Genomic DNA, 23,027 nt, shown 5'->3' with positions numbered 1-23,027 from the left:
AAACAGAGCCATAAATGAGAAAGGTTGTATATTATACTGGATTATCTGTTTCTCCTAACATAATTAAATACAATAAGTATATCTAGATTTATATCAGCATAATAAAAAGCAACATTTCATACTCATAGTCACTTGCATGCTGGAAAAACAAAAGCCTTCTTTAAATCTGGAAGATAATACTTACATCAGGAGTACGTGATTCACTTTAATTCTTATTTGGGGTCTAAGTTTACTGCTCAGGGTAGTAGAGAATGACTGGCAAGGGTTTTTAATGAGACAATTTACATACTAAGATACATAAATTGTGCCAGTTAACATGTGCAAAGAATATGATTTTATTTACTGTCTGGAACTGTACCTATTGTTCTCACCCCAAAATAGGAAGAAAATAGAAATACCACTTCTAGCTGTTGCACTACTAACTATGAATGTGCTGCACAGGATGAATGAGGTGAGGTACCTTATGTAATTTAATTTCTGGGCTTTTTTAAAAGGTTTTCTTGAGGGCAGAATTATGAGAAAATTATTTGTATTACTAGTCTGAACATTCTTACACAAAGAAGTAAAATCTGTTGCCTAATGCTTGGTTGATTAAAAATACTAGTAGAATGAAGCAAAAGAAAGCTTACCAAACAAGACAGAAATATTACTTACAGAGAAACCTGACAAGAATAAGACCCTGCACTACATGTTGAGCATGAAAACAAAAGCAGGGATGCATCAGCTGTCTGCAAGGGATGAAGGACGCAAGATGCTCCTTGCAGCTCACAACCTTGTATCTCATCTATGTCATGTTCTGTTTCTCCTTTTGGAGTGCAATAAAACCCAAGCTGTTTCTGCAAGTCTTGCAGGATTTGAATTGATGTACTGAAGCTGAAGGTCCATCTGTTCTAGTGCCTTGTCTCCTACTGGTCTTGGCTTTTCATGCTTCAATTCTGTGACCAAAATAGAGGAGTTTGATAGGTTTCCTTTTCTGGGGAGAAAGTGACTTCTCTGCCTAAGTTTAGGATTCGGGTGGCAGTTGCAATGGATTGTGTGGTGGAGGATGGGCAAGGTGTAAGGGTTGGGCAAGTCTGCCCGTACTGCTCTTCATTTGGGATGAGAATTCTCGTGTGTGTGGAATAGAGTTAAGACTGGAATTACACCTGCAAGAGCACCACCTCCCGTGCTTAAAATGAGCTGGGATCATGAATCTTGTGAGAACAGTGACATTGAACTGCAGTCATTCAGGGTTGAAGATTAGGAAGCAGATGAAAAAGAACTAGAAGCTGGGGGAGATTTTCTAAGGCTTTGGTGAAGTGACTCAGGGCTGTGCGGCGTCAACAGCTTCCTTACACTTCTAAGATGAGGCGCTCCAGCCTTTGGAGGGAGTGGTGACTGTGCGGTGTCCCAGTGGGACCAAGTCGCCTGGCACGCCACCTACCCCGGCTTCTCCCTTCGTCAGTGCCCAGCCAACAGGTGCCCTCAGTTTATCACGCCTCCCACCTCACCGCCACGGAGAACGTGATAGGGTGGGCATAGCAGGGGGCCGGCCGGGGGGCGCACACTCAACCGGGAGCACGAGCCTCCGCTCCTCCCTCCCGCGGCGCATCCTCCCGCCCCCCGCCCTCGCCTCTCGCCGCCTGCGGGGCTGCCGCCGGGGTGGTGCCAGCAGAGCCGGCCGGCTCCGCGCCTCGGGATGTGCTGAGCAGGGGCCGCTCCCTCGGGCCGCTCCGCGCCTCGGCCGCCGCCCGCAGCCCGCCCGCAGCCCGCCCGCCCCGCCCGCTCGGAACGGGTCGCTCGCCGGTGGCGGAGGAGCCGGCGGTGAGTGCGGGCAGGGCGGGGCCGCTCGGGGTTGTCCGCATAGAATTATCGGTGTGTATCTCTGATAGAGGTAGAGGTATCCTGTTGAACGTTCCCGTGTGGGCACGGGGGAGGGAGGAAAAGCCGGGCGCCGTGTCCCTCGTGTGCCGACGGCGTGCCCGCGGGAGCCCGGGGGTGCCCATATGGTCGCGCCGCTCTGCTTCTCTCGGTAGGTACCTCCCTGTGTGCATGTATTCATGTGTTTGTGTATGTATAGCTACATATGCGCCTGCATTTGTATGGGCGCGACGCCCTGCTCCCTTCCTCCTCTGTCTGCAGGTGTCCGTGTGTTATTCGATGCACACCCGCGGTCCCCAGGTGCCCCCGCACCTGGTCGCGGCGCTGCCCCGGGGACGGGCCGTGGGACCCTGCCGGTGGAGGAGCCCGAGGGTCCCGCGGGCCGGCGTTGCCTCCCCCGGCGCTGTGTGTGAGGCTCGCAGCCCCTCCGCCATCCCCGGGGCGGCAGGTATCGTGGGCAGGCTGGCTGGAGCACAAACGCTGCCTTCCTTCGCACGCTCGTCACGAGTTAGTGGAAAGCTGCGACAGCCCAGATGCCTTCCTAGACATCCATTCCTCCTACTCAGCCTCTGGCAAAGGAGCGAAGATAACAGGCAGCACTTCTGTCTGTGTGGGTGGAGGAAGAGAAAGGAATACTGATAATGGATTTGTTGAAGGGACGCTGATCCTGGGTTTTAATTACTATTTCGGTGGTTTCAGTGTAGCACTGGGTTGTATTGCTGCCAGAGGACTCTCTTGGTAGCTTTAGTGCAGTGCTTTTTGAATCCTGTGTTTTTGCTTTTGCTTTTTAGTAAAATATTTTCTCAGTTGTGATGCATGCAAGGAACTCATTCAGGAAAACTCAGTTTCCAAAAGAATGATGTGGACTGTGTGTAAAATACTGGACTAATGGAAATGCAGCAATTCTTATTTCCTCCTGTCCTGAGTTGTAATGGCATTTTCTTACAAGTGAATATTTGTCATTTATGAGATGTTTTGGTTTATGTGTTTTGGTTTTCAGTTTGGTCTGTTTGTTTGCTTTTAAGTCGCTGATGTTTATTTAAGCTGGCTTTTTTTCTCTGGATGAGAGGTGGAGTATCATCAAATCACAGGACCAAATCTTGCATTCAGCACATGAATAGAACTGTCCTTTGGGAGAATGATGCCCTGATAGGCAAGGAAGGTACTTCTATCAATGGAACCATCTTTCAATCAGACCTGCATTATTGGCAGCCTCTCCACAGGATTCCATGGAAATAGGATATCTGTTTCATATAGCCATACAATTTGAGGGTATAAATAATATAATTTTAAAGTAATTGTGATGCCATTCAGTTAGAATATTTTTTTTCCCTTTTGGGGATAAAAAGCTGAAAAAACCTTACTGAAAGTGTGTACTGTTTGTTTTTTTTCTCTAGAGCTGTGTGAAGAAAGTCTTCAGCCATGGATGTGTTCATGAAAGGGCTTTCCAAGGCAAAGGAGGGAGTCGTAGCAGCAGCAGAAAAAACCAAGCAGGGTGTGGCAGAGGCAGCAGGAAAGACGAAAGAGGGAGTCCTCTATGTGGGTAGGTGGGCAGCAGAGAGCACTCTGCTGATTGGTGCACCCCAACATTCACAGCTGGATCCTCCTCAGGCCCATTCTTCTGCAAAAAATATGTAATTGCTCATAGGAGGCCATTGCAAAGGAAGCAAGAGGAAATTTGTGCCTTCCTGAGCTCTGGTTCTTTGAAGCCAAGTGCCTTACAGTATGGGTCATTGGGTGGCACTCCATGCAAGAAGTTTGCCAGATCAAGGCTGAAGAGGTGGTTGGTACAGTAAAAATAAATGTGAAAAAATGTAAAAGCTGGAGGTGAAGGTAGCTTCATAACATTCTACAGAGCATGTGGAGTTTGAACAGGATTTCAGGAGAAGACACTTCAGGGGTTAGCTCAGGAGTTGAGTAGTAGACATGCCAGCTGCTTGCTACGTTGATGGTAACATTTTGTATGTCAATGTTTCATCTTCTGAAATTAATTTCATGTTCTGTAATTACTACTGCAAATTCATGGCAAATATTTTTCATGACTTCTCAAGAAAGAGCCTCTACAGTTAATGAAGTAGGGCAGGAAGACCCCGAGGTAGCAAAACAGTTGTTAGTGTCTAATTCTAGGCCAAACAAGTTTTGCATAGAGCCTGGGATAAAATGAGTTTCAAATCCCTGAGTGGTACTTTCATGCAGAGTAGTCATCTTCATTTAGCAAGTATTGGACTGTAAAGAGTGTCGTGCAAATGCTGTCATGAAAAATTCACAGAAAAACAATCTGCCAAGACTATGAGTAAGTGGTTATTTATAAAAAAATGATTGTGGCTCTGTTTCTCTTATTCATCAAATAAAGCTGGTCTATAAAAGAATGGAGGGGGAAAAGATACCCTTTTCTGTAGGTCATTTCTGTTCTGTTGATTATGTAGTGGGTCAGTTCTGTGATGGACGCTGTGTGTGCTGAGGGAGATGTGCTCACAAAACACAGAGAAGTTAAACAGAGCTGAAAACCAGAGGCATTTCTTTTCAATGGGAGTACTGAGGTCTCTGGTATTCAGTGCCTTTTTTGGATTCCCTCTTGCAGCCTAGTGCCAGTCTGTAAGAAATTATTTCTGCTCCAGATAGTGTGGACTACTCATTTGGAATATACTTCCCTGCCTTTTAAGCCATAGCAAAGCTCAGTGCTCTTGCCAACAGGGATGGCAGTCATTTTGAACACTAATTGTAGGATGAATCTATTTTAAAATGAGCATCTGCTCATTTTCAAGACAGCAAAATAGATGTTCTTCCACTGTATATTGTGCTTGATGTTGGAATTATTTTCCAGAAGTAGGACTTTCTTTTATTCTGTTTTCTTGTAGCCCTGGCCATGCTTCTGGGGTCATTGATTTCTTTATATTAGAATCCTGCCTTGTGTGCTAAATTCATCTTTGTTTCTGACCTGTTCTCCAGACCATAATAACATTTGAACCTAGTTCTGTTCCCAAAGGCAACAGATTTCCTGTTGTCTTCAGACACGTTTTTGCTGAGGTTGAACTTTGGAGGGCAGGCTTGTTATTTTTTGCAAGAATTTTAAGACATTACTGGGGACTGCAAAGCTCTGAGCCATGGTAAGGACCTGTGCCTGTGACTGTAGTAATGGTGGAGGATCCCTCTTCCACCAGGTGCCTCCTTTTCAGGAGGCAAGGGCTCCGTGCACAGTTTGTTGTGCAGGCAAAAGAGCCTTTGGTTGGAAGCTGTGTCCAGAAGCTCTGCAGCTTGTGTCCAGCTGTGTGCTTGCCCATACAGGCAGGATGTCTCAACAAGTTCAAATAGGGAAAGGAGGAGCTCAGTGTTTTTCTGTCTGCTTCCCAAGCACACAGCAGAGGTGTCACTTCCCCTGTGCAGCATTAGCAGAGGCCAGTGTGATAATCTTTTGTTCTGCAGGCTGATAATGACTGCCGTGCAAAAGGTGGTGAAGCCCCTTTATGAGCAGAGGAGAGGAGCAGCACAATTCATTAGAGCTCATGGAGACTTCTTACTCCCTTTTTCTATAGTTGGGTTTTCAGATTTGAGATTCACAGCCACATTATACTGTGAAAGCTGCCTGACATCTTGCAAAAAATAACCTAACAACACTGGGCTGAGTGGGACCTGTTAATCATTTTCAGTTTCATAACATTCAGCCTCCAGTTGCTGGTGGAGAATTAAGAAGATGCAGAGTCTTTGGTCCAGATCCCCTAGGTGATGTGGCTTCCCACTGAAATGTGGGAAGAATCAAGTAAATGTGGAAAACATCTGGACCTTTCTGTCCAAGCTGCTCTTAACTATTATGTGAAAGACTACCTGGTAAGAATTCTATAAACAACAGCTGCTGTTAAGTATGAAATGTGGTCATTGTAATTCTTTAATTCTTGTTTTGGTTTTAGCATTTTTTTGGTGAAAGGAAAATTTCTCTTAGTAAAGGGAGAAGAAACTGAGAGCAGTGTATTGGAGGATTAATTGAGGCTAGTTGGTTTTTTTCCCCTGTCCATGCTGAAGTCTTTAGTTCCTTCCCTCAGTCCACTGTCTGGCCTCCTTTTAAGTACCCGAGATCCCTTCAATACAGTCTACCATGGTTTTTTGTGCTTTCAAGTATTGGGGTTTTTTTTCCCTTAAATTTCTCTGCCAGTGCGCTTCAGCATTGGCTGGCTCAAATTGGTGGTTCTCTCTTAACTCTTTGAAGCACAGCATCAGGACCTTTCTCGATGTCAAAAACTGTCCTGGTCATTGTTTAGAACGAGGGATTGAGGCTCAGCAATCCTGTGTGTGCTGTAGATAGAAAAATGCATCTTTCTGTAGCCTTTAAGAGCTTTTGGTGTGAAGCAGAGAGGAGGGGCAGTACTTAATCCCCACTCACTTTGAAACCGGGAACTGAGTAAGAAGGATGTGCTCACACACTCTTGGCAATGCAGTGTTCATGATGTCTGCTGAGCTTCTGTGTGCTCCCAGGGAGCTGGAGTTTTTGCTCAGTTGACTCTTGAGTGCATGTTTAGTGCTCAGGAATGGAAGTTGCCAGTCTGATTGTTGTTGTTGATTCATAAGCTCACAGAACAAAAGAATAGTTTATTAGCAGCAGCGTGGCTGACAGTTGTTTACTACTCCCTGTGCTGGCACGTAGCCTTAGAGTAGAGCAGAGCAGTCATGACCTATTTGGCAAAGCCATCCAAATTCCTCCACTCCCTTTTCATAGTGTTTCTTATTTTCCTTTGGTGGTAGAAAAGCCAGCAGAGTAGTTGAGGAACTCAGTGTTGGTCTGGTGGAATAATGGCTTCAGGACTTGGAAGCAAGTGTTTTCCTTAAATATAGATTGCCCCTTCTAATTTGGGTTTATGTCTCCCAGTCTGTAACCAGCTCTGACTAAGCAATGTCAGTAGTCTGTTGGTCTCTCAAATAGTCCAGAAATTAGTGTATTTGCAAACTGCTGATAAATTCCTTCATTCTGGCACAGTGACAGCATGATAATAAATCATGAAGAGACCCTATGGTATTTTTTATAATGGAAGAAACCCAAAAGTGCTGTTTAGTGTTCTCCTTCCCCTCTCACAGATGTCTACTACAGCTAGGAAAAGTAGCATTACCACATAGCACTATTGCTTCTTGGTTTAGGTTAGAGTCATGTTCCTTGGTCTTCATATGATCTCTGCTCTGATTACTCTGTTCCCCTTGTTATGCAGGGTACAGTGAGCAAGACTGTTGGTATTTTGGAAATGCCAGGATGAAAGATGCTAGTTTATCCTGCAACCAGTGTGGACAACCAGCTTTCCTTCATGGCTAGCCAGAAGTCGTCCTACTGAATTCAACTGTTGTTATTTACAGGCCTGTTCTGGCAGCTCCTGTTGTGCTTCTGGATGCTGTTGTAGCTGCCATGGCAGGAACAGCTACATGCATGCAAGTGTGCAGCAGTGGGGCAGGTACTCTTGTGCTCTAACATATGCTGTAGGCTCTGGAACACCAACCAGCTGGCTGTTTGCCAATTAATGGATCTGGCTATACATACCCCTGTTCCATATGGGTCTGTGAGCTGAGCTTTTTTTAAAGAAAAGTCTGTCTTCCATGAAAGAGACCAGCATTTCTGTGCGAGTTGTGGTTACAGCAGTGTTGTCTGGGCAAGTCATAAGTAAGAATCTACTTGGAATAGGTGCCTCTGGAGAAGTGTGCACTGCCCAGGTCCTCAGGGAACTCTGTCAATACCATCCATGCCTTTCTGGCCTTAGGGAACTGGCTATTTGCTAATTCATAGGTTGCCATGTCTTTAATGGCTTGGCTTGCAAGCAGTCTGTTCAACAGCGTGAACAAGATATTGGCCAGGTCTAACAATGCCTTTAAAAGCATGTGCTTAATAGTAAGTGTTCCAATGGACACACTGTAAGCCTGCAGTGGTGTTTAGTTGCTAGAAATCAGTAGAACCATCATCTGCTTGAGTTCCAGGATGGGCTTTGCTTCTTCAGGACTCGTGGTGGTACAAAATTGAGCACCAAATTCCTAAAACAGGTCCTTAGGCATGAACTGTATACAATGAAACTCTTGAGCTCTTGTTCAATGGTAAATATTTTTCAGTAAGAGAAAACAAACTTTTTAAAATTATAAATTTGGAATAAACAGGGGAAAAAGTCCTCTCAGCTGTTTAACCTCATGATTAGCTAAAGGAACATTTCATTTTACTTGATGAAATATTTTTTCCCCTTGTCTTTATCACAAATTATTATTCTGCTCTTGCCCATAGGTAAGAGAGGCTTTTCAATCTTGTAATCAATCTAAAAGTGCCAAAACTACATGGCTAAAGTTCCATAAATTTGCACTAGTAGCAAGTGGGACATATTGATGAATGAGCTTATATTGTGTTTCTATGTTTAATTGTATTATTGCAAAGAATTTTGGAGAAAAAGTTGCTTTTTTCCTAATATTTTTGTGCTCATGCATTTTCTTCTGTTGGAAGTGTAAAGTCAGAAGTATAAATTATAATATCTCAAATACTGAATGACAGCAAAAAAATTGCATTACAAATAAGGTCATTTCTGTGTTGGTAAGAAAAATAAAATGTCATCCTATCTCTGGCAGACTAGGTGAGATGATTAACTAGGAGCCATAAACTCTGTTAATTGCACATTGTTAAGCATCATAGTCCACAGATGGATACTAATCCCTGAAATGTAGCCAAATTATGGAACCTGACAAGGGCAAGTAGAGGGCTGGTAGGGAAAAAGACATCCACTTCTGTTTTAAACAGCAGTATGTGCTAATTAGTTTAAAGAACAGTTGTTCTTTACTGATGATTTTGTCTCTTCCCTTAGACTGAATTTCTTAATAACCTTGGAAGATACTGTGTGCAACAGTATGCAGTCTGCATGTAATCTCTCTTTATCATCTGTCTAGTCTTTACCAATACTTAAGAATATGCATTTTCAACCTAATATTTTTCTTTGTTTAGGTTCCAGGACCAAGGAAGGAGTTGTTCATGGTGTTACAACAGGTAAGGTAGTTACCTCTTGATTTCAGCTTCTTTGCTTCATGAGCCAAGTTAAAAATTGAGTTTTTTGAGAGCACTATAATTTATCAAAGATGGAAGACCATAGGAAAATTGAGATATCTGGTTGGGTGGAAAGACTGAATGGAAATGGCTTAGAGGAAAAAAACAAATTTTAGAGTTTTGATTGGAATTTGTCACAGTTATGAATGTTTTGAATGTTTTTTTTTTTTAAGCTGACTAATCTCTCATTAGCAAGAGCACTTTCAAACTTGGAATTTAATGCCAGGCATATATCTTCACAATGGCGTTTCTACACCAAGAAAGAGTAAATTTGCATTTTAAATTGATTTGCAGGGATCATTTTAGGTATGAACTGAAACCAGTAACCAATAATTTGTTTTAAGGGACAAAATGAATGGCAATGTCTTTGATATCTACAGAGTGCAGAAAAGCCTTAGTTGACCGTAGGGCATTGAATAAAATGTATAATTTTCTGCTGTAGACTGTGGGAGTTCGGAAGATGTGAAGAGAATGCATGGTCAATAAATTTATTTTTCTCCTAACAAACTGAGAAACAAATAAGATAGTAGAAAAGCATTTCTTTTTTCTCAGTGTACAGCCAGTCTCTCATTCAGCTCATGTGTCAGTGTATCATTGTGCTCACAAGGCAAAGGATAAACAGTGGTAAGTAAACAAAAGTCAGTACTTAGTACACAACCCACATAAATGGTTGAAAAGTCAGTCAAGGGTATTTCCAGTAACAAAACAGAACAGAATATTGAGGATAGTCCTTCAGAGCTCAGGCTGAGCATGTGTGCTGTTGTTATGAGAGTTGAAATCTCAGCTCATTAGACCTCAATTAAGAAAAATATTCAGAGGGATCATTGCTATGACCAGTAGAGGGTTGCAGTAGAATGAGATTTGGGACACCTATATCCAATATCATCACAGATGTGGGAGCAGGAGCTGACAGCACTAGGAAGCAAGTTAATAGAGGTGATGTTCACCAAGCTGGCATGTGGTGGAATCTAAGTCAAGGGCATTTGCACATGTATGAAACATGCTTAAGCTCTGGGATTCTAGTTGGCTACCTCAGTGGGGGACTTCTCTTCCTCATCCTGAAAGTAACTACTGATCTCAAATGCTGTGCCTCTCTTTATGTGATGGCAATATTTTTAATTAGGCAGGAAATTTTCAGTGGGTGAATAAAATTTTTAATAGGTTTTAAAATACCTTAAATTTTCTTCTGGGAGGTACAAAACAGACTGTAAAGCCAAACATAAGGGAGAGACACCTGTTATGTGCTGTGCCTGTGAATAGAAAATTTGGACAAGTTACTGTTGATTTTAGGCAAAACAGTCGCTGCTCCTCACATGCTTTAGGAAACAGGTGACACAAAGTGAAACGCCCAAAACTTGGGAATAATGGATTCTGTGCTGGAGTTTGGCACCCTCTGTCCTTTCAAACTGTTTGACATGTTTGGCTGTTGCATGAAAATGGAAAATGAACAGGGAGTGAACAGGCTGAACTGTGGCAATGAGAAGAGAAGACTTCAGGCAAAATCTGGAGGTCATGGCTTCCAAAATGAAGCAGTATGGGCTCGCTAGTGTAAGAACAGAGCAAGTGCTTGGACACATTTTAAGAATAAAAAAATAATAGCAAGCCTATAAATAGTTGTGCTCGCAAGAAGAGAAGGTAGATAAAAACAGACTTGGGTTCACTGTAGTGATTGATTCTGTGAGATGTAACATTAAGACAGGTGCTAGTGAAGTTGATGTAGAAATCAAATCAATTTAAATCAATGCTGTTAAAGTTGATGTGACAAAAATGCCTTTTAAGTTGCTTGTAAAGACCTACTTGTCTCTTTTCATGTGACTGGGAGTTCACAAGCTGTGCTGGTCTTATGATATTAACTCCCTAGTGTATCATGTGAAACCTGAGGTGAAATAAACACTTTGTTATGTAAATAAAAATGGTTTGAGAGGTTGGAGACAGTCAGATACAAAGTAGAGTCACAGATCAAAATGAGTGTTCACAGTTCTGCAGTCAGTCTTTTCTTAATGCCTGAGTTCCAGAATCTTGATAGCTTTGCTGTCTTTGAATAAGTTGTGATTTAGGCCCCTATGCTGGTGAAATGACTGTGAAATGACACACCTTGAAGAGCTAAAAAACCTAGTTGCATTCTTTAGTCAGTTCATTTCCAAACCCAGAATTACTAGACTCAGGACTTGCTTTAAATGTGACCTGATTGTACTAGATTTATTGACATCAAGATACTGTGAAATGAGGATTCACAGTATCTCATTCACAGGCTGTGAGTCACTGGAATATGGTGTTATTTGTCAGGTCACCCTTCCTCTGAATTTATGATAAAAGCAGCTTTGCTTGTTGGTTTTATGGGGTGTATGCCCTATGTTTAGACTTGACTTCCTAATTGAAATGTCTCCTGGCCTTTGACTGTAAATGCATAATTCACCCATCTTACCCATCTCCTAGAAATAAACAGTATCAGATGAAATATTTACTGTCCATCTCCAGATACTGTAAATAAGGCACTATTTGTAAATAAGTCAGGGCAAAAAAGCTCTTAGTTCTTCAGTCATGTGAGTGAAGACACAATATTGATGGCAGTAAACCATAGTCAGGTGTTTGGCTTAATTCTTTCTTTATTCAGGATCATTCTTGTTCTTCTTAACATTCTTAGTCATTGGTATTCCTGCTCTTTAACTCCACTAGGTATCTTACAGAAAATTGCATAAATTAAAGAACCACCATATTTATGGCATCTTTGTAAATGAGTTCTTCAAGTACTTAAGACAAACTTACTGTTTGAAATACATACTCAAAAGTATATTTGGTGCAATAACAGTAAGTTCATCAATTCAGGGAAATTCTGTGGTTTGAATCTACTTTTGTTCAATATTGAATGTAACTTGTTATTATTTTGAATTGCTCCAGAGGTTCTGCATTGGTACTGTATGCTACCCAGTCGTCTGTAATAAGTAGTGCAAAGACAGCTTCCATGCTAACACTTTTTACCCAGTGCTATAGTCAGTGTTAGAAATCAAACTCACCCTTGGTGTGGTCACTGTACACTGTCCCAGGGTCATTTAATGGAATGGGCAGTCTCTGCATGGATAAAAGAAGGAATCAGGCCATAGCACAGTAAAGCTCTGCAGAAACTGATTTCCTCTGGGTCTTGACACTGTGATGCAAAGCAAATATCTATTTTACAAAGACTTAATGGCTTAAGATCATTAAGCAACCTGGTATTCAGATAAATTTACTAAGTTGGAATGAATCCCCTGCATTCTAAACTGATTTGTTTGTGCACACTTAGTGCTTTCCCCATTACTACTTAGTGTAAGCAATAAAATAAATGAGTTTGGTAAATTATTTTGGTTTTTCTTCTCCTGTTGTGGGGTTTTCAGAGCTGTAGGGTCACCGGGCTGGATCTCTTTATTAGAGTCACTCTGGTAATGATGTTGATGTTTAGTTATTCCTTAGAGACAGGAAAGAAGATTTTTTTCCTTACTGTGATTGCTTTTACCAAACTGTGCTATTTATATAGTTTGCTCAATTTATCTTCATGGCTCTGATTTCTGAAGCAGTGTGTGAGAGATCTTCCATGGTAACTCCTGTGTCAGCTTTCTTATGCTGTGTCTGTGTGCTGCTTTTGGCTGGGATGGAGGTAATTTTCCTCATAGTACCTGGTATGGGGCTGTTTGGGATTTGTGCTGGAACCAGTGTTGGTAACATAGGGATGCTGTAGTTACTGCTGGGCAGGGCTTACACATCACAGCATTTCCTGCTTCTCACCTTACCCCCCCAGTGAGAAGGCTGGGGGTTCACAAGGAATTGGGGGAAGACACAGCCAGAACAGCTGACCACAGTTGACCAGAAGGATATTCCACACCATATGGCATCATACTGAGCAGTAAAACTATGGGGAAGGTTGGTGACGGTCATCTGCTTGGGCATCAGTTGGTTGGTGATGAGCAATTGTTTGAATTTGCATCACCTGTAGGATTTATCTTTCATTCTTTGTTGTTTTCCTTTGTGTTATAATTTTTTATTACTATTATTATTTTATTTCAATTGAACCATACTTATCCCTTGATTTTTCTTCCTTTTACCCTTCCAATTCTTTTCCTCCCCATCCTGCTGGAGGAAGAAGAGAATGAGCAGCTGTGTGGTGCTTAGTTGCCAGCTGGGGTTAAACCATGGCTGTCTGAAATAGAAGCAGTCTTAAGTACACTGCTTTTGTTACTACTTTTATCTGTATCTTATTGTTGTGCCAGTAACAGTGTTAGTGGCCTGATTCTTTCCTTTTTCATTTGAGTTTGTGTGTTCTAGGTCTTTCCTAGGATAATGTGTTGCAGGGAGGAGGAAATGTAGTTGAGACAGCGCCTTCCCAAAATCCTGTACTAGTGGGAGCAGCAGCCACTGGGTAGTTGCTCTTGGTAGGTGGTTGTACCTGCCATGACAACACAGTGTAAGAAATGTGGGACTAATAAAGGCATTGAGAATCAGGTGGTTTATACTGCAGCATCCAAAGAGCACTCAGTTCCTCTCTGTTTCTTCATATTTTGAGGGGAAGGTGCTTCAAGAGCTTGAGATAATGAAACTAATAGTGCCTGAGACCATCAGCACAGTACAGCCATGCTTTATCATTTATCAGAAAGGATGAGTCTGCTCAAGGCCGACTGAGCCCTTGTCAGCATCAAGCCTACTGAATTTGTACTTTGTGTGTTCTGCCATTCAACATTTTTTGCAAAGGGGAGTTTTCAAAACAACATGTGGCACTTCCATACAAAAAAATTTAACAGAATCAAAGGACCCTGAATTATAGAATCAAACCCAATGGTTAGGTTTGGAAAAGACCTTAAAGATTATCTGATTCTAATCCCCTTACATGGGCAGAAATGCCTTCTGCTGGACCAGGTTGCTCATGGCCCCCTGTCCTTGAGCACTTCCAGGGATGGGACATCCACAGCTTCTCTGGACAACCTGTTCAGTGTCTCACCACCTTCACAGTAAAGAATTACCTCCATATCTAAACCTGTCCTATTTAGTTTGAAGTAATCTACTCCTGCCCTGTCCCAACATGATCACAGGATCCTCTCCACCTTTTTTGTGGGGTATTAGGTACTGGAAGGCCACAATTAGGATCTCACCAGCTCTGTCTTCATGGGAGGGGCACTCAATCCCTCTGATCATCTTGGTAGTGTCCCCTGGGCTCGCTCCATCAGGTCCAGGTCTGTCCTGTGCTGGGACCCCAGAGCTGAGGCAGCCCTGCAGGTGGGGTCTCAGCGAAGCAGAGGGCCAGAATCCCCTCCCTGGACTTGCTGGTTATGCAGCTTTGGATGCACCCCAGGATCTCTCCCAGAAGATTAATGAAACAGAGGAAAAAGAAAAGGCAGTACTAAAATGTACCCAAAACATATCTTCTCTTAATTTTTTAAATTTAAGTATTTATTGGAAAATTGGATTTTGAATCTACTTTTATGAGATGATACTTTATTTTTTTTAGAATTCTTTTTGCCATTTGGATCAACATGAATGAGTTTCATAACAGTACACAGTTTCTTTCTGAAAGACTCCAAGCACAATCAGGTCTCACTAGGCTTTGCAAGATATAGCATATTATGAGGAGACACATCTGAAGATATATGCTTGAAAGAACTAGGGGAAAGCTTTCTATATAAATTTCATGCATAAAATACAAAGCTTTTTGTTGTCTGAAGCTGGTAATAATCAAATGGGGCGTCTTAACAGATGTATTTTTGCACTTGCTAGCATTAAGTCAAACCTTCCCTGAGGGCAACATTTGCTTTTCAGCAAAACCCACTTTTGATTATCTTTCCATCCCCCTCTCTGAAAAAAGCATGGCAGTACAGTAGTGGATGTATACAAGGAAATTTCTCATGAACTTTTAGGTTATTAACATGTATAGTGAGGGAGATATTTGAAACAGACTTTTTCTGTTTCTGATTTCAGACAACGTGTAGTCTGTTGTTCTACTCTATAATGAAAGCTCCTGGTCATAAGAGATAATGCTTAATTAGTTACTAGCTTTTCCCTTTAAATTAGCTAGAATGAGCATTAAATTATCTGCCTCCATTTTCAGTCAGCAGATATTTATAATTTGCATCTTTAATAAAAATTACATATTAGTCATGTTTAGCTTTCTAGTGTTTTCCTAATTTTTGCTCTTTATTATCAATCATAGTAATGCATGCTGCCTGCTCTGTGATATGGACAACTGATGCTCTTTATGCAAGGAATTAAAGAAATGTAACTTATCCACAGAAAGTCTAATGTTCACATGTGCTTCCCAAAAAAACCTCAGAAATGATGGCCTAACTTTGGAGCAGAATCTGTCCAGTCCTTGCAAAGGATGCAGATAAAGCTATGAGTACATTTTATGGATCCAATGGGATTTAGCCTGAAGGAAAGTACAGGATTAGTTAGAATGGCAAAGATATATGATAGATGTTTTTGAAAAGCATTCCCTTGTTTAGAGAAGTACAAAAATGTGTGTTTTGCTAAAAATCTGGGTGTGTAACTTGAAGGCATGAAGTCATTCTATCTCTTTTCTTAGAGCAGTTTCACTGTAGCTCAAGCTGCTGTCAGAAAGAGCCCTTGGGGATGAACTAGCAGAAAAACCCCAGTGATATTCTGAAAGGTAGAATGGCAACTGCTGATGTATATGCAGGCTAAATGAGTTGTTGTTTCCCTGGGGCTTGGAAGTTAGCTATTAATCCAGTTTGTTTTGACATTCAGTCTTTTTATAAATTAGTATATTATGTATCAGCATTGGGGCAAAAATCTCGAGGGGGTCAGATAAAAGGTTCTGTTTGAAATGCTCTGGTTGAGCATTGATAGATCTGTTTTTTTATGAAATAGATCTTAGAAAATAAAAAAGGAATAATCAACATTTTTTTAGTCTTATGCAGAAAATCACATCTTCCATTCCTTGTATCATGCAGTGTGGTGGACTAATTGGAATGCATTTCCTAACTAGGATATATTATACAGTGAGGTGGACATAGTAAGAGCGCCTAAATAATGACTTTTCTTCCCTGAAGTGCAGTTAGACATGAATGAAAATGTCAGATATATTTCACATGAAAGAAATTGAGCCCCAGCTAAGGCTTATTTTTACCTCTGCTGCTCCAGAATTACCAGATGGATAGTTTAATTTCTTAAGATCCACTTGGGGTACACAAAGTGTAATGGCCTCATGGCTTTTCATGATGTCAGGCTGTCAGTGATAAATTCTTTGAAAAACTTAGAGCTCCCAGAGGCATCATGTGATTTTCCATCTTCTGCTTCTCCTCAGTGGCTGAGAAGACCAAAGAGCAGGTGTCCAATGTTGGGGGAGCTGTGGTGACAGGAGTGACGGCGGTGGCGCAAAAGACGGTGGAAGGAGCAGGGAACATCGCTGCAGCCACTGGCTTGGTGAAGAAGGACCAGTTGGCCAAACAGGTAGGTTTATTTACAGCCTTTTCCAGGTGAAGAAGTGAGCAGTGAGGGGCTCATGAGCTGAGAGGCAGATGGAGTGTTTTCTGTCTCTCAGTTGTATGAATGCAGGATTAATTGTGTTGTGCCAAACAAAAAGCAAAGATGTCTGCTGTTTATAGCTTGTACTTTGAGTGACTGGCAGGATCTGGGAACTTGAGTAGGATTAGGCATGGAACTTTACTAAACTGAAGTGTTTTAGTTAATTTGGGTCATGGTTTAAAGTGTGATCTAGTGGTGGTTCTGAACTCAGGAGCCTCTAGTGGAGACCAGCTGCTGTAGGATAGCAGTTTAGTTTTGTGGAAATATAACTGTTTTTCCCAGTAATTTGGGATTGAAAAGCAATCTGCTAGTGCTGAAAGGTCAAACAGCAAATCTCAGGTTTAACAGCACAAGTTGTATCCTCTCTAGTTGTAGAGAGGAGGATTTGTGTACCAATCCACTGACTGGTTAGACACATTGCATCTAAAGTTGAGTACTATCTGTAGAGTCACTGTCTTCCCTTAATACAGTGACACTATTGCAAAAATGCCTCCAAATAGCCTCAGTTATGCTGATCAACTTTCCTCTAGGTCATCCTAAAAAACACTGTAGGTATTTTTATTCATACGCTGTAGTTATTACTCTTCCACTGACATTAGGTGAAAAGTGACCCCAGCTGTCAGGAACAATGCCTTCCAAAATGTGTGGAGTGGTTTTTTTTTAATAGACAAAAATAACTTGGAAGGGACAAATGCCTCCTTCTGTGCTGTTTTGTTTTTTTGTATGAACATTTAAGAGTTAGACAAAAATAGGATTAGGAAGAGTGTCTAATATTTACACAAGAATATGGCTGTCATGGAATTGAGCAAGAAGTTCTGTTGTGTCTCTTATTTGCAATTGGTGTCCAGAGGAGCTGTAAAAAATTGAATCCTTAAAAACTGGAGTTTTTTATCCTTATTCAAGTGCAGTCCTGTCTGTCTGACAAATCTTATTGGTGCTTTACTATGGAGAGCAGAAAGGGCTATTACCTTGTGGTAGGCATTCATTGCACTGTGGTGGGTTGTCTGGGAAACATCTCACAAGCAGTTTATTCTCTTTCAAATCAATATTCCTGGGGCATTTTTTTTGTCCTGTTTTTTTTCAGCTATAAGTAACATGGTGCGTTTGATGTGGTCATGGATCTTTGTAAAAGCTGTGTGGGAAGACCTGCAAAATGGAGAATCTAATGACCTGCCAGGGAATACATGAATGTGACATGGTCACAGTAGCCTCTGCTCTTCATTTCTGCTAAGGCTCTTGCGTAGTTTTATGCTGAGAATATTCTTTTCTGTTCACAGCTCTTGAAACTCAGTGTAATAAGGATCATCACTGCTGTAATGCACAATTACTCCCTTTAGTATTGACCATAACTAATGCCTTTTTTATCTCTCTCTATAGGGAGAGATCCCTGTAATTATCAAGTATAAAGCAAATGTCTGCTGACTTTCATTTAAATCTCTTCTCTGTATTGTAAAGCTTAAATATGAGTCGTGATGGCTGTAACAGAATAAAATCACATCTGTGAAGTGAAAGAACATCCATAATGTACATGCATATTATTTCTATTAATAGCAACATTGTTCTGAACTGGTGTTTTGTTCTGTAGATATGTAAAATCGTTCATTTGAGGCTTGATACTGATATTTTTTAGACTGAGATTCTCAGTCATCTATGCAGTGTGGACATGTCGCTGATGAGTGTCTGTGGCTCCTCCTGGACTGCCTTGCACTTTTGTGTTTTACTGGTTCTGCAAAGGATGAGTGGCCATTTAGAAAATGTTCATATCAACACTGAGTATCATGTAGTTATTTTAAAACCTGGTGGGTTTGCATTCCTTTGCAGCTCGGAGGCACATGAGATAAATTTTGCTTGGATTTTCCAGGTAGACTGACAGGTTGGTAGGGCAGGTGTGGGCATCCAGAGTAGCAGTGGGATCTGGAAGGAAGCAGGTTGAGTCTTTCTGAGAAAACAGAAGGTGCCAGCCAGGCATTCAAAGTATCAATGTAACTTTGTGTCCCTTATCTCTCTCTGTAAGGTTATGTGTGTTAGGGCTGCTTGCCTGTGGGCAAGCCTGCTGTCTTGCATGGTGACTGGCATTTTTCTTGTGCTGTGATGGAAGTTTGCTTTGACTTTCAACTAACTAAAAACACAATATAAAAAAAAAAAAAAAAAAAACTGTGGATACAATGATACTTATGCAGAGGAAGTAAGTAGCAAATTCTTGGTAAAACTCTTTCTTAAGAAGCTTCTCCAAGCTGGCCTCGTGCAGCCTTAAAAACTGATGTGCTTCGGAGCATGAAGCACAAGCTTAGGCAGCCAAGTGAGGCCAGGCTGGAGTGCTGCTGTGACACCCCACTGTCACCCACCTGCCCTGCAGCTGGTGTGAGCAGGCAGTGTGGAGTGACAGCTGAGACAGTGACAGACAGGGGTCACTTGAGAGTGCCCATCTGAGGCTGCCTGGGGGATTTCTGCTTTGGCAGGAGCTCACTGCTAAACACAGCCAGGGTGGTGGTGGTTAGTAGGCTCAAATTAATTATAAAAGGGCTAATGTACTGCAAGCACTGTTTTACTGTATGGCAGAACATTTATTGTGTGACTGTGTGTGCTTTATTTCTGTGTTCTGTGTGTCTTCTAAATGAGTATTTTAAAAAGTAAAGATTACTGATAGTTGCATTTAATGCAGAGATGAACATGAATGTTCTATTTGCAAGCCAGCCTGAATGTATGGATACAAATGGGCGGGGGTATACCAGCATCTGCGTCTAGTGTATATTTTGAAAACAAAATATGGACTACAAAGTTTGTTTTCAGATAGGTAATTAACCAGTTGAAGTTCTTAACCTCACTGAATCCATGGCATTTGGTTCCTTGGCATCTCAAGAATAAACAGTTGCCAACTTCTGTGATTTCCATGCTGAGTAATTTTATTTTTACTCTTCTGGCACCATAATGCCCAGTCAAGCTGAAATGTCAAGGTTCTTTGAGTGCCCTATGGCGCTATAGTCATATGGATTTCATGTGCTGTAAATTCTGCTCAAGTAAACAGAAGAGCAGGTCTTGTCCCTAAGATTTTCGGGTTCTGTTTGGATCATGTTTGGTATCTCTAGGTGCTAAATCCTTTTTTTTTTTTTTTTTTTAATAGTGTCTCTTTATTTAACACATTTGCAATAAAGAGCTCTGAAAACAAAAAGCTACAGTAGGAGATAGCAAGTAGGTTGGCAATATGCCTTCTGAGGAGGTAATACAACTCATTGGTTTAATTATGAAGCTTTCAGAGAAAAAGTCTGTGTCAAGACTGACAATTTAGGCATTAGGTGTTTTCTTCTATAGAAAATGGGAATTAAGCAGGAGCCCTTGATAATTGCATTTAATGTGAAAATTAAGAGTAAAAGCAATGGCAAGTTAGCTGTATCTTCCCTTCCCACCCCCTGCCTTTCCTGGCACTTCTTAGAATTCAAGCAGTGTCATAAAATAAACATTCAGGGCAGTGGAACCCACAGGTTTAGAGTATTTCTTGTCTTACTACTTTTCTTTTCTAGAACAGCTAATCTTGTGAACCACCAAAATTTTCCACAGACATTATCCCTTGTTCAGAGCCAGGCTGAATGATTCCACTTTGGGGAATCACCATAATCAAGTATAAAAATTTGTAGAAGCCTTTTTGCCCCTTCGTACAGGGAAGCTTCATGAGACATGGTGCATTGCTGAGACTAAAGACATGATGAAACTTTCAATTTTGGTGAGAGCAACTCAGTTTTGATTAAGACACCAAACATCACAGTGTACTCCAGTCATCTGTTACTTGTTTATTTGGGAAACCTTACTTGTAGAAGGAATGCAAACCGTGTGAGTGTCTCTGAGAATTTGCCTTTTAGTGGCAGAAGGAAGGATACTTTTCTGCTTTATTAAGCATCAATTTCTTGAATGTCAGCAATACCACTTCTTTCAAAGTTATCTGATTTGTCTTGTTGCAAACTGAGATTGCTGTGTGTTCCAAAGAAGTTTTGATTGCCATCTGTAGTTTAAAAAAACCAAAAAAGCTGAATATAGAATCCTGAGATTTTGCACTTTGCACTTGGATGTAAAACAGAGATCAGTTTAGAAACCCTTCTGTAGCAGTCCTAGGCAGAAGTAACTTAGGGATGACATTTGACTTCTACTTAAGTTATCTTGGATGTCAGGTTCCAAAGTTTTAACATCAACATTAAACTCCCCAACACTGCTTTAGTGCTCTCCTTGTTACCTGCATAGGATAAAAAATGTCTGGCTTGGTAATTGAAAAGCTTCAAAAGGCATTCTCTCATTTTGTCTCTTTTTATCTTTTTGAGATCTATTTAGCATAATTTCTTTGCTACAGTGCCATAATACTGACATGCCACATGGAAAATTCCTGAAAATTTTAAAATTAATTTTAATGTACTTTTTGTTGTAAATAAAATTCTAGAAGTAGGTCTGATCATTGCAGAATTTGGGTGTAGGGGGAACTGTATATTTTGATGGAATATAAAGATCTTCTGGTTCTCTGACCACCTTCATGTTCAGTATACTGTAGAGGATGCTTGGCTTATTGAAGGATCACCATTCCCCTTCTTTCCAGTCTGCAGGTTAGTCAAATAATTTTGAAGTCAGGTAATTTTGTGAAGCAGAGATGTCCAATTCCCTTTTTCAGAAAGGGAGTTAGAGTTTTTTCACCTTTGCATTCCATTTTTTGCTATTTGCTAGATGTGTCCCAAAGGCAAATAGACCCCAATGAAAAGCAGGATGGTAAGTGCAAGTTGCATGGGACTGAAACTGTTCTTCTTTGGTTGGAGCATGCAGATCTCCCAGAGCATTTAGCATGAGCAAAACATCAAGCCTTGATTTAAGTGAAGAAACGTCAGTAAAGTTTTGACGTGTCAAATGCGGAAATAGTCTCCACCCAGTTGACTTCTGGAGTTAAATATTTTCTGTAGGGACTGTAGAGCAGGCAGGCTTTATGGGTACAGCATCTAATTGCCCTCCTCAGCTACTTCTTACCCTTTATGGCTCTAACAAAAGTCACGGTGGAGAATGGATAAGTTTGATTAAATATATTAAATAACCTAGTTTGTTAGTGGGCCTGCACGCAGTCGTGGGTCTGACCCTTTATGCCTGAGGCAAGCAGTGCCACTTGGTCTTGTGCCATGCAGGGAAATGGGCTTTCTGGCTGTTCAGGGTGGGCCTCACCTTTGTTCTGGTGTGACACTCCTGCCTGGCGTGTGGGAGCATTTACAGCAATGGGCTGGAAGCCTAAAATGATTTGGGTTGGAAGGGGCTTTAAAGATCATCGAGTTCCAAACCCCCTGCCACAAGCAGGGACACCTTCCTCTATTGAGGTTGCTCAGTGCCCCATCAGCCTGGCCCTGCAAGCTTGTATAGGGTGGTTTCTGGTGGGATGACTAGTACGTGGTCAGTCTTCCTCAAGGAAACCAAAGTGGTTTAGGTGCTCAGATAGTCACAGCTGAACATCAGTCAGACACTTGCTCTCAAATTTCCATTTGAACCATCATGTGCAGAGCATATAGTCCAGGGTAAGTTTTCTTTTTCCCCTTTTCATTTTATTCTTGATCTATGTGTAATGTATGAGTGGCTGCTGCAAAACAAAGAGGATATTTAGCAGCTGTTAGCAGTGCCTCCTTGTTTAATGTCTGTAGATTGATTGAGAGTGGAAGAAGGAGGGATGGGTTTCCCGTTAGGGGATCCACACTGCTCCAGAGCTGATTCACAGAGGACCCTCTTAAGAGAAAGCCTTTGTTAGATGTTTCTTTAAGTTCTTGAAGGAAGTGGAACTGTCAGTGAGCTGGCATAACTCTTTGGTTGTAGCAGAGCTGGACTGATTTATTTTGGCAGAGCTCTTCTTACTGCTCTCAGAATTAATGATGGTGTATTGTGTTAAAATATCTTAAGAAATTCATTCTGTAAAGCTAATATATATTCTAGAAACAGCAAACTCTAATTTGTTATGAATCATAAGGCACACATAGGCAGGTGATATTAAAGTTTCAAATCTGCTTTATGTACACAGTCCAATCTCCTCCTCATGACAGCACATGTATTTTTTTTTTTAATGGCAAAGCTCATGACTCATCTAGGTTGTACAGAGGTATGAATGTCAGTAGACCTGTGAAATTGTGTTGCAATCCAGTATGAATTGTGAGTGTGGGAATGCAAATGGCTTTGATTTAGTGGTTTGAATTTATTTTGGAAGCACATTTCAGCTGCAGTTGAGGCCACTCAATGCAGTTTCATTAATGCAGTTCTGTTTTCTCTTGGTGTTTCCACATGAGCAAGCCTCCCATATGTGGCTTAGTATATGTTGGTACTGCCTAATGGCACAGTAAAGAACAGTGTGGAGTGTGTGAAGCAGACTCCAATGTTTACAGGAAATTTTATTTGATGAAATGTGCTAATGATGCCCACAGAAAATATGCTGATTAATAGGAAGGGTACAGAAGTCACAAAGCCAGCAAGGAGATAGAATGTTTTTCTTCTGCCTTTCTTTTGCTTTATAAGATTATTCTTACCTGTCACTTCCTCCTTAGCAGGTGTGTACACATTCTGGTAGCACTTCTGGATGTAAGTAGATTAATTTTATGTCACTTTTAACACCTCTGTTTGA

General features: G+C 41.3%; 1 protein-coding gene across 2 annotated transcripts in view; it reads left to right on the top strand.

The window, feature by feature from the left end:
* The first annotated feature begins 1,663 nt into the window (after window positions 1–1,663).
* The window catches only part of SNCA (synuclein alpha), a 63,752-nt gene continuing 42,388 nt past the window's right edge, over window positions 1,664–23,027 (top strand). Inside the window, exons 1-4 of one of the 2 annotated variants that reach the window (XM_059844105.1) lie at window positions 1,664–1,803; window positions 3,258–3,403; window positions 8,807–8,848; window positions 16,191–16,336. In XM_059844105.1, coding sequence (XP_059700088.1) covers window positions 3,283–3,403; window positions 8,807–8,848; window positions 16,191–16,336 — 309 coding nt within the window. In that variant the 5' untranslated portion in view covers window positions 1,664–1,803; window positions 3,258–3,282. Of the gene's footprint in view, window positions 1,804–1,861; window positions 2,012–3,257; window positions 3,404–8,806; window positions 8,849–16,190; window positions 16,337–23,027 lie in introns of those variants that run through there. The other variant, XM_059844106.1, reaches the window with a different exon arrangement.

This window comes from Haemorhous mexicanus, chromosome 4 (genome assembly GCF_027477595.1).
Source record: "Haemorhous mexicanus isolate bHaeMex1 chromosome 4, bHaeMex1.pri, whole genome shotgun sequence".
NCBI lineage: Eukaryota > Metazoa > Chordata > Aves > Passeriformes > Fringillidae > Haemorhous > Haemorhous mexicanus.
Note: the sequence above shows the minus strand (reverse complement) of the source record. Positions and strands in the feature narration are given on the sequence as shown.